Genomic DNA, 16,380 nt, shown 5'->3' with positions numbered 1-16,380 from the left:
CCAAGAACCCAGTGATGACTGAGGACAAGAGGATACCGTCGACTCCAGTATCTTTTAAAGCTGATTTTGAGGCACATTTTGGTTTCAAAACAAATGAAAGCAGTAACGATTTCATCAAGTCATGGGGTCTGTAAATTCTGCAACACCAGAGTCAAGTACTCGAAAATACTACAAATATATCCTTGTTACTACAGTATCACAATATCATGATGCGTATCATGTGGTCAGTTTCTTGACAATAAACGGCACTTATCAATATTCTCTTCCACCCCCTAATAAAATGTGAAACCTCAAGAAATTGAACTGCCAACCTCGGTCCAAGAAAAAAAAAATGAACCGTCCGATCGAGTTGTAAAACTCTCAGAAGAACCAAAACTTTATTCTTTTACAAATCAACTCGAGGAAGAGGCACGTGAGCTGGAAAGTCCGTATTTATCTGCTACGTCAGCAGCTGCTGACACTGAAGTGCAAGTCGACAGGAAACTGTTCAGGCGTCACTTCTTGTGTCAGATCTGCGAGGACTCGATCCACGACGAGGAGTTCTTGACCCGAGGCTGCTGAGAGTCCTGCTTCAGCAGCGCCGTCACAGCGCCCTCTATCTTTGACATCCACGCTTTCTGAGACGGAGAGAAAACTGTGTTACTTTGTAAGTCATTTGAAGATGTCATTCTGGCCAAAAAACATGATGACCATTCAAAATGTGGGGTCATTTCAATCACCTTGGCGGTCTCCGACCCGGCCTGGAGGATGAAGGCACCGATGCACTGCTGGTACCTGTTCTGGTGTGTGATGATGAAGGAGTGAGGAAGTCCAGATGCTGCTCAAAGGAAAAAAAAAAGATGTTGAGTCAAAGTGAGACGCTTCAGTTTTCACGACCATCAATTACTTGATGCGTTCAGCTGGTCCACGTTCCTGAGCTGGAGTCGGTCCAGAGACACGGGCTGATCCAGAACCGTGAAGGTGCCTCCCTCCTTCAGCAGCTGCTCCAACTCCAGGTTCTGGGGCGGCCTGAGGGGGTTCTGGTCCGGTCCTGCTGATCGCTGCGAGGAGGAGGAGAAGAAGACGGTCAACGGAGATGAGGAGCCGTGGAGAAGATCCTGACGTCTCACCTTCTTGCTTCTCTTGATCTTCGTGATGAGCAGGAACTCGTCGAACAGGAAGAGATAGACGTCGACCAGCTTCGTGTTTTCTGAAACAAAGTTCAGATCCTTCAACGTCTTTTAGTGAGAAATCAATCCTGGAAACGTGTTTCATGACGACACCAGGATGACCAGCTGCTGGTTCTGTGGAGTGTCAAGATGAAGGACCAAAGAATCTTGAATTCAATTCCATAAGAGGCCACAGTGATTACAATGACTGTTGTATGAGGCCGTCAAGCCAAAAATAAAAATAAAGAAATAGGAATAGAGCTTTATTTTGGCGGGAAACAATTTTGACCGGTAAATGGATTTCTTTAAATTTATATTTGTATCTTATTTAGTCAGTTCAATTAGTTTTAAATAAAAAATAATAAAGTAACTGAATAAATGTAATTTAAAAGCACTTTAAAAATGACTTACTTACTTACTTTCAAATATACATATTTTACAGTTTATTTTCATGTACAATATAGTATGAGAGAAAAAAAAATACAATTATATTAATTAAATAATATGTACAATTATTTTACAAAATCTCCTTTCACCTGGAAAAGTATTTCAGCAAATATTTTATTATTTATTTTTTAGTTTCTTATGAAAAAAAAAATGTATAAAAAATATAAAAGGAAAAAATAAAGTTCATAGTTTCACTATAACCTCATCATTCACGTCAAAGGGACACGAGTCACCCGACGTGCAGAACTAAAGATGTCTCATCATCTAATGACACGTTGATTCACCATCGATACCTTTTCTCCCATCATTAATAATAGCAACGCTTTGTCTCGCGGTGATGATGTCATCAGTATGGGTGTGTGACCTGCAGTGTGTGTTGTGAAAACACACCCGTGAGCACCAGCTTCCCTTCGTGCAGCAGACTTCTGTGAGAGATGAGGTTCTCCAGGGTGACGGGCTTCAGCAGATGCTTCAGGTTCTGCAAGAGAAGAAGCAGCGTCAGAACCGGACGCCGACAGATCCGCCTCGGACTAGAACCCGACCTCGGGTACGAACGCCCTCTTGTCTCGCTCCCACACGGGCAGCCACACCAGCGCGTCCCTCAGCTGCTTCACCATCTGGTAGTTCTCCAGCCACTTGACCTTCCCCTCCAGGTCACCTGCACACATGTTCCAGAGTCACACACTCTTTTCAATGATCTTTCCGCTTGTTGCCATGTGTGCGACGGTTGCCGGACAAATAAGGGCGTGAGCGCGGAGGAAAGTCGAACACGCCTCGAGGACATTGGCCGACACATCACGCTGGTGATAGTCCAGCTGCAGTTCAGGTGACACTTCCTCGTGCGGAAGATTTCATCCACTGATTTGAGGATTTAAGGGGACAAAGAAAATGTCATTAAAATCCAACTTGTACTTTATTTTATTTATTATTCACCTTCTTTATGGCATATTGTTTGGGCTTTCTGAAACTCCTGTGTTGTTCTCAGTATTATCTTGACCTTTAAGGTATATATTTGATTGAGTATTGTTTTGATTGTTTAAGTGCTTTGTGACCCTGGTCTGGAAAAGCGCTATATAAATACAAATTACTTACTTACTTACAATTGTTAACCTTTTATTCATTAGTCGTAAACGGATTATGTTGATTTTATTGTTAAAAAATATGCATTCGTCCCCTTTTCCCCTAAATAACATTAACATGTTTAACCTTGTAGTGACAGTTTAAATAATACAAAATATTCACACATGTTAGAAACTTTAAAACAACTTTTTTTCTCCTTGACACACTTGCGTAAAACTCATGGGTCAGGGGCCTTATCTGGCCCGCCGAGTTATTTTATGTGGCCCGCCGGACTGTTGGCTCAAAATGAAAGTAGATTAATGTTCATGTTGATATTGTGAACCTATACAGATGCCAGTGATTGAGGTAAGATAAGGAGCAGAGAATATGGATTTTCAGTACATTAAAACTGAGGTTAATAAGAACATTATTAATCAATTTAACGGCAGATTTTGGCCCCTTGTTTGATTGAGTTTGACACACTTGACTATTTTAACTTAACAACTTTAACTTATTACTCTTTTTTTTGGCTAATTATTAATTCTAATGTCCAGATGTTGTTTTAGCTTGTGTGTTAGGAAGTCTTTGTAGCCTTCTACTTCAAATAAAATACTTTTTTAATACTTAATAACCCCCCAAATCGCACACATTTCAATAAAACTATACTTTCTTCTCACTCCCTCTCGGTGAACTGGCTTATAGGCAGATTGCTGCTGCCAATATGCATAATGCATTAGCTTGTGTGGTAAGACTTGAAATTTAGGCCTTCTAAAGAAAATGTTTTGCCAATTTGTTTTCTAACTCGTTCAAAATCTCACTCCCTCTCAGTAAACTCATCACTGCAGCTGCATTATAAAGTAAATCTCCTGTTTTTATCACTATTGGAAACCCGTTGTTCAGGAGCTGTGGTGTGTGTCTGACTCTTGACTCGTGCTCTGTGTTTAGGGCGTCGTTCTGTGAAAGTTCAGGGAGTGACGGTAAAAGATTCTCTACTTTCACCTCGTGTTTCTGTAATTCCTCAAATCCTGTCAACACAAGGTTAAGAACATTTTCTTCTAATGTAGTGTTTCTCGCTCATGGCGGCTGATATTCTGACACTTTTGTGGACAAACCAGCATCTGCTCCGCCTGTGGAGACTCGCAGAGAGCAGCAGAGACTGATAACATCTGTCGTCTGTCACTCTCGTCAGGACGCGCCGACAGAAGACTCACATATGGACGTGTCCACCTGCTCCGCCACCGCCTGCAGGCCTCGGCTCGCCTCCTCCGCCTGGAACCTCTTGGCGATGTTGCGCAGCAGCAGCGGGTAGCGGGTCAGCCTCTGGAGCGGGACCACCAGCAGGTCCCGGAGCTGCAGCCGCCGGCACTGATCCTTCCTCTCGCACCACTGAGGGGGGGGGGAGGAGGGGTCAGAGGTCAGAAGGAAGGATGAAAGGGAGAGGTTTGCATTCTTCGGTGATGACAGCCAACAGAGCCGGTGCCCTGTCATCATCAGGGGGTACCTTCACGTAGGATCCGAAGTCCTCCCTGGACTTGAGGCTGGTCAGGTAGAGCAGAGCCGTGGCGTAGTTGAGGCAGTACTTCTGCAGGGACGGGCAGACGCTGCCCTGGAACGCCTGAGACCAAGAGACGGGACGGAGGTTGAGAAGACTCTCAGGTTTCACGTGTTGGATGTCAGGTGTCGGTGTGGCTGACCTTGCTCAGCAGCTCCAGCAGACTCGAACCCTCGCCCTCGCTGAGCTCCAGCGTGTCCTTGATGACGCGCAGGAGGCTGTTGAGGAAGTCGTTGCTCACCTGCAGCAGAGACACACGGGCTTTAAACACATTCAGAGTCCAGCGTGAGAATGAAAACACACACCGTCCACGACAGTCAGAGACAATAAGATTAATAGTTTAATCCTCAACTATTAGTTTTTCATCATTTAAACGGCCCATTGGAATTTTAGTACCGTAGATTTTGGACTATAAGGCCCATTTAAAATCCTTAAACTTGCTTCGTAGTATTACTCCGCGAGTCTCCATGTTATTACTCCGCGAGGCTCCGTAGTATTACTTCACAAGGATTTGTAGTATTACTCCACGAGGCACAATAGTATTATATCACGAGGCTTAGTAATATTACTCCGCGAGGCTCTGTAGTATTACTTCAAGAGGATTTGTAATATTATTTCACGAGGCTTCCTAGTATTACTCCACGAGGCGCCATAATATTACTCCGTAAGACTCTGTAGTATTTCTCCACAAGGCTTTGTATTATTACTCCACGAGGCTTAGTATTTATCACTCCACGAAGCTTTGTAGTATTACTTTACGAGGCTTAGTATTAATACTCCACGAAGCTTTGTGTTATTACTCCACATGGCGCCATAGTATTAATTAACAAGGCCCAGTAGTATTACTCCACGAGGCTTAGTAGTATTACTACACAAGGCTTATTAGTATTACTACACAAGGCTTAGTAGTATTACTACACAAGGCTTATTAGTATTACTACACAAGGCTTAGTAGTATTACTACACAAGGCTTAGTAGGAGGCTTAGTGGTATTATTCCACGAGGCTTAGTAGTATTACTACACAAGGCTTAGTAGTATTACTACACAAAGCTTAGTAGGAGGCTTAGTGGTATTATTCCACGAGGCTTAGTAGTATTACTACACAAGGCTTAGTAGTATTACTACACAAGGCTTAGTAGTATTACTACACAAGGCTTAGTAGGAGGCTTAGTGGTATTATTCCACGAGGCTTAGTAGTATTACTACACAAGGCTTAGTAGTATTACTACACAAGGCTTAGTAGGAGGCTTAGTGGTATTATTCCATGAGGCTTAGTAGTATTACTACACAAGGCTTAGTAGGAGGCTTAGTGGTATTATTCCATGAGGCTTAGTAGTATTACTACACAAGGCTTATTAGTATTACTACACAAGGCTTAGTAGTATTACTACACAAAGCTTAGTAGGAGGCTTAGTGGTATTATTCCACGAGGCTTAGTAGTATTACTACACAAGGCTTAGTAGTATTACTACACAAGGCTTAGTAGAAGGGTTAGTGGTATTATTCCACAAGGCTTAGTAGTATTACTACACAAGGCTTAGTAGGAGGCTTAGTGGTATTATTCCACGAGGCTTAGTAGTATTACTACACAAGGCTTAGTAGTATTACTACACAAAGCTTAGTAGGAGGCTTAGTGGTATTATTCCACGAGGCTTAGTAGTATTACTACACAAGGCTTAGTAGAAGGGTTAGTGGTATTATTCCACAAGGCTTAGTAGTATTACTACACAACAACTATCTTTCAAGGACACACGTCCAGCGTAGAGGAATGTTTTTCCTACTGTCATCAAACTCATTATATAAATTAAAAACACTTGTAACATCTATATTGAATATAAATTATTCCATATAGTTGTGTGGATGTCTTACATAACAGTAGCTTCTGACTCGTCTTGAGAACTCGTCAGTTCTGAACATGAGGAGTTTCTCTTCTACGTCTCGTGGCTCGACAGCAGATTCTTGACGCCGAATAGTTTTTAGTTTACGACGCCGGTAACTTTGAGACGTCAGTCATTCTCACCAGACAAAGCTCCTTGAGGTTCGCAAACATCCTCCAGCTCTCCACGTCCGTCAAGCAGTTCCTCTCCTGCAGGTGCATCAGCGTCTCCAGAAACACCTTTGGATGGAGAAGAGAATGAGTAAGTGAAGGTGAAGAAGGAGGGTTTTTTTTTGTTGAGAACACTCACCTCTTTGAGGACCATGAGCTGATCCAGGAAGTAAACGCACTCGCTGGTGAAGAGTTCCCAGATGGCCTCCTTTGTCTTGAAGCCCAGAGGGTCGGCGGCGGCGCTGAGCTCGGACGACTGGTCCCGCAGGAAGTCCGAGAGGGAGAAATCCTGCGCTCACACACACGGGGCGACACAGCTCGGTGAGCGACGGAGACGCACACAAATCAAAAGTCAACACAACCATCACATCAGTAGACGTCGCCGACACGCTTTTTCTTTTTTTGTTTGTCGACTTAAAAGTTACGGCCCAGAAATTCAGGTTCTTACGTAAACACGTCTTTTTCTGTTACTTTTCTAGAAATCTGGTTTGTTCAGCTTAACCTGGGAATCACTGGCTGTGCAATCAAGAGCTGGATTTACACACAAAACACACACACACACACACACACACAAGCCGCTTTTACACAGCAGACGGCGTGAAAACTCACCTTAAACCTCTGGAAGTCACCGTCGCCCCAGTCCTGGATCTGAACCGTCGACAGACACTTCTCGATGTCCGACGCCGTTCCCACGGCCACCTTCCCTTTCGTCTGAAAAATGTCATCGGTTTCTCAGTGAGTGTGTGTGTGTGTGTGTGTGTGTGTGAGACGCTCAAATATTTGCACAGTCCCGAATGCTCAAACACTAAATTAACAAATTTGGCTTAAGTCGGGTATTTCGTGTGCCGACCAATTACAGAGAGGCGAGCGGGCCAGAGAAGGGATAAGAGGAGCCACATTAATCTGCTTTGAGAAGTGGGTCAGAGAACAATGTCCAGACCAACTGGCCATTGCTGCAACAAGTACATCAAAACAAAACCACAAGTGCGCACATACAACACAGACAGAAGGCACACAACAAACCCACCGAAAGACACACAAAAACACACCTACCGTACTGCGTCTGAAGGGCCACTTGGACTTCTTTGTGTCTGCGGAGCGGAAGGAACGTATCAAAGTGCGTCCGAAAAAAAAGTTGGTTAAACACAATCAAAAGATGACGTCAAGTTGTCTGGGTCATACTGGTCCTGGTACCGATACCGGGTCCTGAATGATACTGTTTTCAATAACAATTTTAACAAAAAGAAAATCCCATTACAAATAACACAAATATAATATAATAAGAGCAGTATTTTTTTGTGTTTTTGGCCTGTTTTTTATCTTGACCTTTAAAGTATATACTTTATTGAGTATTGTTTTGATTGTTTAAGCGCTTTGTGACCCTGGTATGGAAAAGCGCTATATAAATTAAAATTACTTATTTACTTACATCGAAAAAAAAAGCAAAATGCAAAACGATCAATATGTTGTCTCAAGTCTTTGTCAGTTTCTTTTCAGAAAAATCTACAAGTTTTGATCACGCGTGTGAACAGAAACTTGGCCCTAAAAAGACAAAGTATGTTTTGATACTCCATACTATTGAAGCATTCCGGTCCACAAAACCGAAGTTCCAATATCCCAGGCCGTGTACTCATAATGAAGATAGAATTGCATTGGCAAGAATCAAATCCATCAAAGAGGGAAAACCTTTTTTTTTTCGGAGCCCAGAACTGGCCACACTTGAATGACTCCCAAAGGCCCCTATAGGATTTTTGGAGGCCTCCGTCCCATTTACTCCACACAAGAACCATACTCTCTTTCATGGGTCCGAATCCCAAAGACATTCCCTGTACAATCCCGGTTCACTACTGAGTAAACTGGCTCTGTTGCCGTTTAATTTAATTCATCAGTTGTTTTTTTTATTAAAGTAAAGTTAAATTGTGCAGAGAAATGTTTACTTTTATTTTAGTTGCTCTGGTCCAAATGGCTAATAAAGTGTATAATTGTCTGGTTTTATCTTCCTGGTAAAGTCTCTCAGTACTTCACGTGAAAACACTGCAGTAAAGCAGTTATGTGGTCATGTGACACTCACACACTCTTTAAATAAAACATTTGTTTTAAATACTAATGATGTCCAAATGTTACTTATTGTTGCTTTAAATGAAGACCAGTGCTGTGTCTCAAATCGCATACTAATCTTAGTATGCTAGAAGTTAGTATGCATCAGTTTAGTATGCATACTAACTAGTACGCAAATTCTCCGCAGATAGTATGTCTCAAATCAAACCCTGAAGCTACACACTAACCGGAAATCACATGACAGCTTCTTCTTCTACTTCTATTTAACGATGTTTCAAGCAGCTGTTTGAACGCTATCGCCGACACCTGCTGGCAGCACGTATTGCAACTTTGGAAAAAGAAATAAAGAAAAAATATGAGAATCTAAATAATCGCGAGATATTTAAGCTGGTATCAGCACCGAAGACGTGTTTATCCTCCTACTGCTGCTGAAAATACACATTTAAGTATATGCATATATATGCATTTATATATGACGTAACTTCCGTTTAAAACGTCACTAAAATGGCGGCTGTTTAGTGTGGTTAGTGTCCATCGAACCATGCTAGTTTTGTGGGCGTGTTAGTACGCCAATTTAGTGTGCATGGCGCACTAAATTTCGCATACTAAGAATTGAGACGTACTAACGTACTAAAAAGACTAACTTTTAGTACGCTAGTATGCGATTTGAGACACAGCACAGTTGATTTAACACGTGTTTTACCAGAGAAGTTGGTCCCGTTAAGCATGTCGGCGGCTCCGTTGGACACGAAGAGGTCTCCGGGCGAGACGTCCATCCCGGCCAGACTGACCACCACGGAGCTCCGCCTCCTTTCCTTCAGCCTGCAGGTGCGACAGGTGAAGCGCATGAGACAACAACCCTTGAAACGTGACAGCTTTGTTGAGAGAGAGGAACTAAAATACTAACTATTATGATGACTGTTATGATGTGATAGTGAAAGTGTGGAAAGTTGCACGAATAACACTAATAATAAGTCATTTTTGGCGAATCCTATCCCAATATCGTCTTATTGTCCGGCACTCGTACGTGAACATGAGTCGGCAGTTTTGATTAATGGTTAACTGAAATCGGTGTGAAAGGAGATGACACGTCACTGTTTGCTCATAATCCTTCGTTCGCTCTCCTTTTCACAGCTACTGACTGAAGCAAGAATTCTGCGACCTGCCTTTTAGCTCCAGGCCAAGACTGCCGTTCATTTCTTCTGCTAAAGTGCTTCACTGTGGGTGGAGACGCGTGACGTTCTGACAATATGTTTGGAATTAAAGCCAAGATAGAATTGAATTTATTACTTTATTACTGTTGGTACTTCTATCAAAGAAAAAATATAGATTAATATGTTTAAGCAGAATTTTTTTTTTCTTTAGGCTTGAACAGATTCGTTTTTTTAAGTTAATTGAAAAAATATATATATTTATTTCATTAGAATGATTCATTTGTGTTGTATTAACTTAAACAAAAGTGTTTTGCCATTTAGCTTGCTTAGCACTCTGTTGCATTTCATTCAGTTTAAAAAACTAAATGTTTGGTTTATGGTTCCATGTTTGAACTTAAAAGAGTTTAATATTTATTTATAAAATCAGTAGCTTACAGAGTTTAATAAATACTCACAGAACAATGTAGTTGCTCCGTGTTAGCATTTTAAGATAAACTGACAGTTAACAATATTATGTCTTATTTAAAAAAAACCTTTTTTTTACGTCAGTTCATATGTTAGCGCTTTGTAGTAGTTTAAAAACATGTATTAAAACAATAAATAGATTGAAACTTTGTAAACTCAAGAATTTATTTCCACTGTAAAATAAGGTCCTTATAGTTCATTAGCTTTAGCCCTTAGCCTTTATACATTATTTGCTTTCTTACTAAAACTTCACATTTATCAACTATGTGTTTCTGAATTAATTTATTCATTTATGTGTGATTTATAATCATGTATTTGATTCACATCATGTTAGAGCAGTTATATTTATTTTAAACTTGTAAGATTTCTGGTTTTGGTTTCACAGGAAGGCAAAAGCGATTTTATCTTCTTTCGCCAAATATTAATAACACGAACAAATTAAAAACTTGGACAAACATCAAATATGAATCAAAAAACCTGTCACTCACATTTAATTTACACCACAGACTGTGGTTTTGACAGACATGTGCAGACATGAGGTTCAACTGTTAATTATGTGCAACGTTGAATAATTGATGCAGACGGATTAAAGGTCTCAGTTTACAGCTGTTTTGTATCGTGTGATAAATCTGAAGAATGTGATTTTGTTCTTACGCCATGTTGTTTTATTAATTTGATAATATGTTGCACTTATCTCCTTTTGGAATAGATAGACGATTGCAACATGATCAAAAGATTCCACGATCCCGAGTATTTACAGATGTACAGACAGATAACAAATTCTATGGCAAAATTACAATATCTTTTGACTTGAGGTTCACCAAAAAACGCCTGCTTTCTTTGAACCGTCGGACACAAGGAAGCCTCGACGATTATTGTGAAAACAGAGCCGACGATTCACACTCCAACATGATCAGTCACAACAACAAAAACTGGATTTGTTTGATTGTGACAACCATCCGAATGTTGCCAAAACGAACAGGGCTGTTCAGGTAATGCACCTCAGCAGAAATCAACCAGACGAGCAGGTTTTCGCCGGAGGCAAAGGCTCACTTTTGTCAGGCTTGAAACTGATTGACGGTTGGTCACTGACCCCTCTCTCCGCGCTTCACCTCTCGCCACTTCTGCATTTTTTGTTTTTTAGACCCAAAGAAAGCGAGCACAAAGACAAGGTAAAATGGGAACTGACAGCAAAAAGAGAACTTTGTTGTTGTTGTTGACGTGAACAAACAATCCTTGTGTTGTCTGTTAATGAGGGTTCAGTGAAGGCCACGGAGAAGTTAGGTTCTCCAGCACGCCAGCAGGAGGAACAATGTTGTTCTGTATCTGTGGTTGGACCGTTTATTACTCTTCCCCCTCTTAGGACCAACAAAAAACGGCGCCTCCGTTAAAGCCAAACTCGTCTAAAACATGGAAAGTTTCACTACAGCAACAGTTGTTTGTTTTTTTTCAAGCCTTCAAGCACTTTTTGAAAGCAAGAAGGGGTCCTTTCTCTGTGTGGTAAACCGATATCAGCAACCCCCACCCGACCCGGTCCAGATCGATGTACACACTTGCTGAATAAACAGTGGAGATAACAGCTGCACCTGAGCCCTGTGGCTAATGGGACAGTAAGAAGAAGCTCTAAAACAGGTCACTGCCTCCGTGCACTTCATTCCACAGCGTCCCTCACAATGCCATCCTGTTGCCGGAGAAGCCCTCTCCTCGTCCGCCTCGCGGCTACAGGGAGCACTTGCTAAAAAAAATGGGCGCTTTGTTCGCCGCACAACAGAGAATAATGATGGTCAAAAACAAAACTGTCCCCCTCTCACCCAATAGGCCGGCTGGCCACGGTCACTGTAGGAGGCGCGGTGCCAGGGTGTAATTACAGGGACAATAGCCGCCTAATTATCCAGCGAGGGGAAGAGCTCGGTAGCCCATTAAAAGGGGTGTAAGAGAAAACAGGCCTTAATGAGGGTTTGTCCAGTCCGCACAGAACCATGGGACTCTCCAAACTCTAAAAGCTCATGCTCCATTAACAAAGACATGAGTGACAATGAATGCACAATGGGGCTCCTTAAACCGAGGGTCCAATCACCCTCGCTCACGTGTGTGCAGGGGCATGAGGCGCACGGGCCCCGGCGTCCGAGCCCTGAGTCATTAAAAAACTTTCTTTTTTTTCCCCCTCAAACACAGAAGCCCTACTGTCTTGTCAGCTGAAAGATGTGGAAGGTCGACCACCAGCAAGAGCTTGATGTGTGATCAGCAAGTTTTTTAAAGCAAGATTTGTTTTAAGAAGCTGTGACTGAGGACACAAGACTGTACCGAACCAGACTCAACAGTCATGCTAGGCTAGGTAGGCTAGATGTTTAAGGGGTCTTAACCTTCTTAGACAGGGAGGTCTAGGAGTGAGTATTGACAAGAAGAACCTCACGATAAGATACAGATCACAATCTTTTTGTTTGGATACCATAGTTTCACTATATATTGCATACAGTATATTGCTATATTCTACCGTCAGTTTCATCGTGTTCTAACATTTGAGACAAGTGTCTTTCAAGACGATACCTTGGTTGGATTTCCGCAATATTTCACGGCAGCAAGAGAGAGCTAGGATCGGCGTATCTCTAACTTGCTTTTTGAGTGGAAAAGCTTTTAAATGTCTGCCTTTAGATTGTGTTGGTGTTGTTAATTTGTCGATGGACAATAGTGTTGCTTTGCTGGTCTTGTTAAAAATGTTGAAGAAAATGGTGATGGTACTTTTGCAATTGATAAAAAAATAAACCACTTAATTTAAGTACATAACTATAAATAAATATTAAGTTCATTGTTATTTTGGTTTATTTCACTAAACAAAGTCTGCGATTGTTATGTTATATATTGTGTGTTTTAACCAACATCACCGGAAGAGTAAGACACCGTCTTCATCCTCAAATACTGTATTTGTAAATTATTGTCCTGATGTATTCAAGAGTACAATTTCCTCCATATTGTACTCATAGTTGAAATTGTTGTGTTCTTGGGACAGTAGGAAGAACGTTATCAAAGACCAAACTACTAGTACCTCAGAAACATCTTATAGTTGCACTTAATGCCCACAATTAATCCATTTCTTAAGATTAGGCCTTGTTTTCTAAACCATGTTTATATAGAAATGTCAACATGATTTAAACCTTCATTCTGAAACATCATGTTTCTAGATTTCCATAGGATTAATTTCTATTAATAGATAGCAGTAGAAGAGTTCTCCACTTCTGTCTTGATTAAAATGATATAACAGATGGATAAACAGTGTCGCACAAAAACACTAAAACACAAAAGTGTTCTGAAATATATCCTAAAACAACAAAAAAAGTCACCAAAGTTAGTTTCGGACACAGACGTTTACCTTTCCTTGTGCAATTGTTAAGCTGTAACAGTGTGTACGAGTTACTTTCTTTAATCTGTGCGACCTCAAGCGACACGTTACAAAAATGATAAAGTGCTATAAAATGTGTCTTATTTTCTCTTTGGCAGTCGCCGCAACTTAAAGGCCCTTGTTTTCTCTACTGAGCATGTGTGACTTGTGTGTGTATCAGACGATGATTTTAACAACATACCTGTTATCAGGATGCTCTTTCTCCTGTGCAAAGAGAAACACTAGGGTTAGATGGAACAGTAAAGGAGTGTAAAAGACTGTCAAGAGTTGCTGCCTCTGCAGCAGAAGCAGCGCCGGCCTCCTCCTGCCAACAATGCCACTATATCACTTTCAAAGACATTCAAATTTGAGTCAGTGTTTAAAGTGCTCGCCGGGATTCAAAAGCCTGTGATATCTGAGGAGAATGTCGGCACTCTATTGAGAATGTGCTCCGTTGAATGCCGCCATCTGATGAATAGATCTGCCCATTATCTTCTCCCATCGCTCACTGACCCCTCCATTATTGGGTGACTGCTGACTGCGGTGAATAGAGGCCCAAGGAGAGGACTTCCCAGGGCTGTCCGGGGCAGCGGGGCTTGGTCGGAGCTGTCAGTGCATGTAACTGCTGATTCATTTGCTGTCAAAAGCTCACATTGTGGACGACCACCGCAGGGGGGGGTGGATGGTTTGATGGAGCTCGGAATGTGAAACGATTTAATGTGAATTAATGTGGACTCACGTGGTCGCGATCGCTCACGTCTTTGTGTGTGGACTGACATGATCGAGTGTGACGCTCACCTGTAGTTCAGGTTCGGGGAATTGAAAGCCTTTCTTTAGGGTCGGATGCGCGCTCCGGCATTCCCGCTTCGTGACGCCGTTGTCGAAAGTCTTTGATCGATGCGATCTGGTTCGTTGTCGACCGCAGGAGGAGTTGGACTGGTCGTCCTGGCAGACTTCTCCGTCGGAGAGGGGGCTCATGGCCAGCGGGGACTTGACTCTGATGGGGGAACTCGAAGCGGTCGTGGACGGTTCCTCCTGCGTGCTGCCCATCCTGACCGGGTCCATCATAGACCGCCTGGTGCTCCTCATCCTCCTCAGGGTCGGGGAGGTCGAGATCCGGCCCGGAGCCTGCCGGTCGAACTGGAACAGAGGCGGCACCAAGCCCCCCGGGTCCACCAGGGACAAGTGTTTCAGCTTGGAGTGTGTCCGTTTGAGATCTATGTGCATGATGACCGGGCTGCTGGTCTGGATCTCCTTGTGCTCGAAGCGCCCGCCGTCCGTCTGGGTCTCGGCGTTGGCCACACCTGGCACCAGCACCTCATGCTCGACCCACTCTATGTAACTCCAGTCCAGCTTCCTCTCGACGTCCACCTCCTTGTCCTGCAGGATAACGTGCTTCATTGTAGACATGTTCGCCCCAAAGGCATCGTAGGGCAGCGCGGGTCAGAAAAGCCGGTGGTCCGGGTGGGTCTGCTGCCTCTGAACGCTGGTCAGATGATAGTAATCCTGTTGCATTCCAACACCATTCTCAGCATCGCCTCTGAGAGAGAAACTGCATCAATACTTCAGCATGAAAGGCACGGACTGGGTTCATGTGCCTGGATAATCTCCCTGGAGACTTTTAAACTGGCAAACCAGTTAATGTCTGCGTAAAATAACAGTTTATTTTTAGTTCATGACAACAACAACGAAAACAACAAGTACTTGTCACGCTGTGTGTTTAGGACCATTTTCAAAACCTTAAAAGAACTGCGAATATTACAAGAGGATATCTTCATTTTTTTATAGCTTTAATCTCCTAAAATACATAAACGGTAACGTTTATTGGAAAGTATATTCAAACAAACGACTTCTTCCTCGACAATTCTATTTAAAAACATAGAGTAATAATACCTGTTGTGCTGCCGAGGCGACGCAAATAAACAAAGGTATTATCTCTGCACGTACATCTGTGGTGAATGTCAACAGAAACGAAAGAACGCGATAACGTGCGTAACATTAACGAGATGATCGTTTTACTTACTGTGCGAGACATGAGAGCAGACGAGAAGTAGTTGAGGTTAGTCTCCTTTCTTTTTTTTAAAGTTGTTGTCCAGCAGAGATCTTTGAATCCTCAACAAAAACACTTCTGTGGACGGTTAGACACGCAGGTGCGGACTGAGAGAAGCGAGGGAGTGGAGGCTTGAGTCACCCGAGGAAAGGTGCTCTCTCTCTCTCTCTCTCTCTCTCTCTCTCTCTCTCTCTCTCTCTCTCTCTCTCTCTCTCTCTCTCTCTCTCTCGCTCACACACACACACACACTCCCTCTCTCTCTCAAAGATCGGTTAGAAAAATAAAACTTGTACAAAGGGTGGCTGAAATAAAACATTTAAAAAAAGAGAGAGAGAGAATAATGTCACATCGAATATTTTAAGTCCAGGTTGCTTTAACTTCTTTTTAAAAAAAACCTAAACTTTGTTAGGACACAGTCCAGAATTTGATGCTACAATCTGAGGGGCAGGTTATTCTTTTTTTCTTTATTCAAATCTAAAATCGTTTCTGAAATACAATTTAATTGTTTTCTTGTGTGTGGTTTTTATTAATTTTCTGCAAAAGATCTACAATAATTTCTGTAGAATCTGTTCAGATCATTTTAAATCTTAAGGAAATAAAAGCATGCAATACAATCCAGCCATCCAAAATATATTTATTTTTTATCTTATGTGCTTTCCACAGCTATTGAAATATTTCTGAATGTATTCCCCCCTATTTATTATCACTAATGAACGTTGTATTTAAATGAAATAAATACAATTTTCTAGAATTTCTAGAATTCTGTCAGGGTCAATATTAAACAATACCTCACAAAAGTTGTGCCTTTGGTTTTTTTTTTACTGATTTGTTGTCATTTTATTGAAAATATAAAATATATAAAAACTGTACTTTGTGTTTGAAGAAAAAAAACATTTTGAGACTCTGGAACAGAGTCTTTTTTTTAGACTTATCTATTCCTACGTTAAGTTCAACAGACATTATCCAACTAAATCAGGGTCACTGGAGCTTAAGTTCTGATCTTAAAATATGCTGCACTGGATT

The 16,380-nt window shown here is 41.9% G+C and overlaps 1 protein-coding gene across 1 annotated transcript; it reads right to left on the bottom strand.

Moving 5' to 3' along the window:
- Positions 1-344: 344 nt before the first annotated feature.
- Positions 345-15,480, bottom strand: plekhg7 (pleckstrin homology domain containing, family G (with RhoGef domain) member 7). The gene is made up of 17 exons (XM_087797245.1): positions 15,331-15,480; positions 14,106-14,847; positions 13,510-13,532; positions 9,016-9,134; positions 7,308-7,345; positions 6,864-6,965; positions 6,394-6,543; positions 6,228-6,323; positions 4,349-4,447; positions 4,156-4,269; positions 3,866-4,040; positions 2,138-2,253; positions 1,986-2,073; positions 1,110-1,189; positions 887-1,040; positions 720-817; positions 345-617 (listed from the first exon to the last, which is right to left on the bottom strand). The coding sequence occupies exons 2-17, from the start codon at positions 14,715-14,717 to the stop codon at positions 507-509; spliced, it is 2,175 nt and encodes a 724-aa protein (XP_087653371.1). The 5' UTR covers positions 14,718-14,847; positions 15,331-15,480; the 3' UTR covers positions 345-506.
- Positions 15,481-16,380: the final 900 nt, after the last annotated feature.

This window comes from Callionymus lyra, chromosome 8, assembly GCF_982586985.1.
Source record: "Callionymus lyra chromosome 8, fCalLyr1.hap1.1, whole genome shotgun sequence".
NCBI classification, from domain to species: Eukaryota; Metazoa; Chordata; class Actinopteri; order Syngnathiformes; family Callionymidae; genus Callionymus; species Callionymus lyra.
The sequence above is the reverse complement of the archived record's forward strand: the minus strand, read 5'-3'. Positions and strand labels throughout refer to the sequence as shown.

Coding starts and splice junctions, on each gene's coding strand:
- plekhg7 (XM_087797245.1), bottom strand. CDS start 14,717: ATGTCTACAATGAAGCACGTTATCCTGCAGGACAAGGAGGTGGACGTC. Junction 4,448..6,227: donor ACCTCAAGGAGCTTTGTCTG/GTGAGAATGACT, acceptor TCTCTGCTGCAG/GTGAGCAACGACTTCCTCAA. Junction 818..886: donor GGACCAGCTGAACGCATCAA/GTAATTGATGGT, acceptor TCCTTTGAGCAG/CATCTGGACTTCCTCACTCC.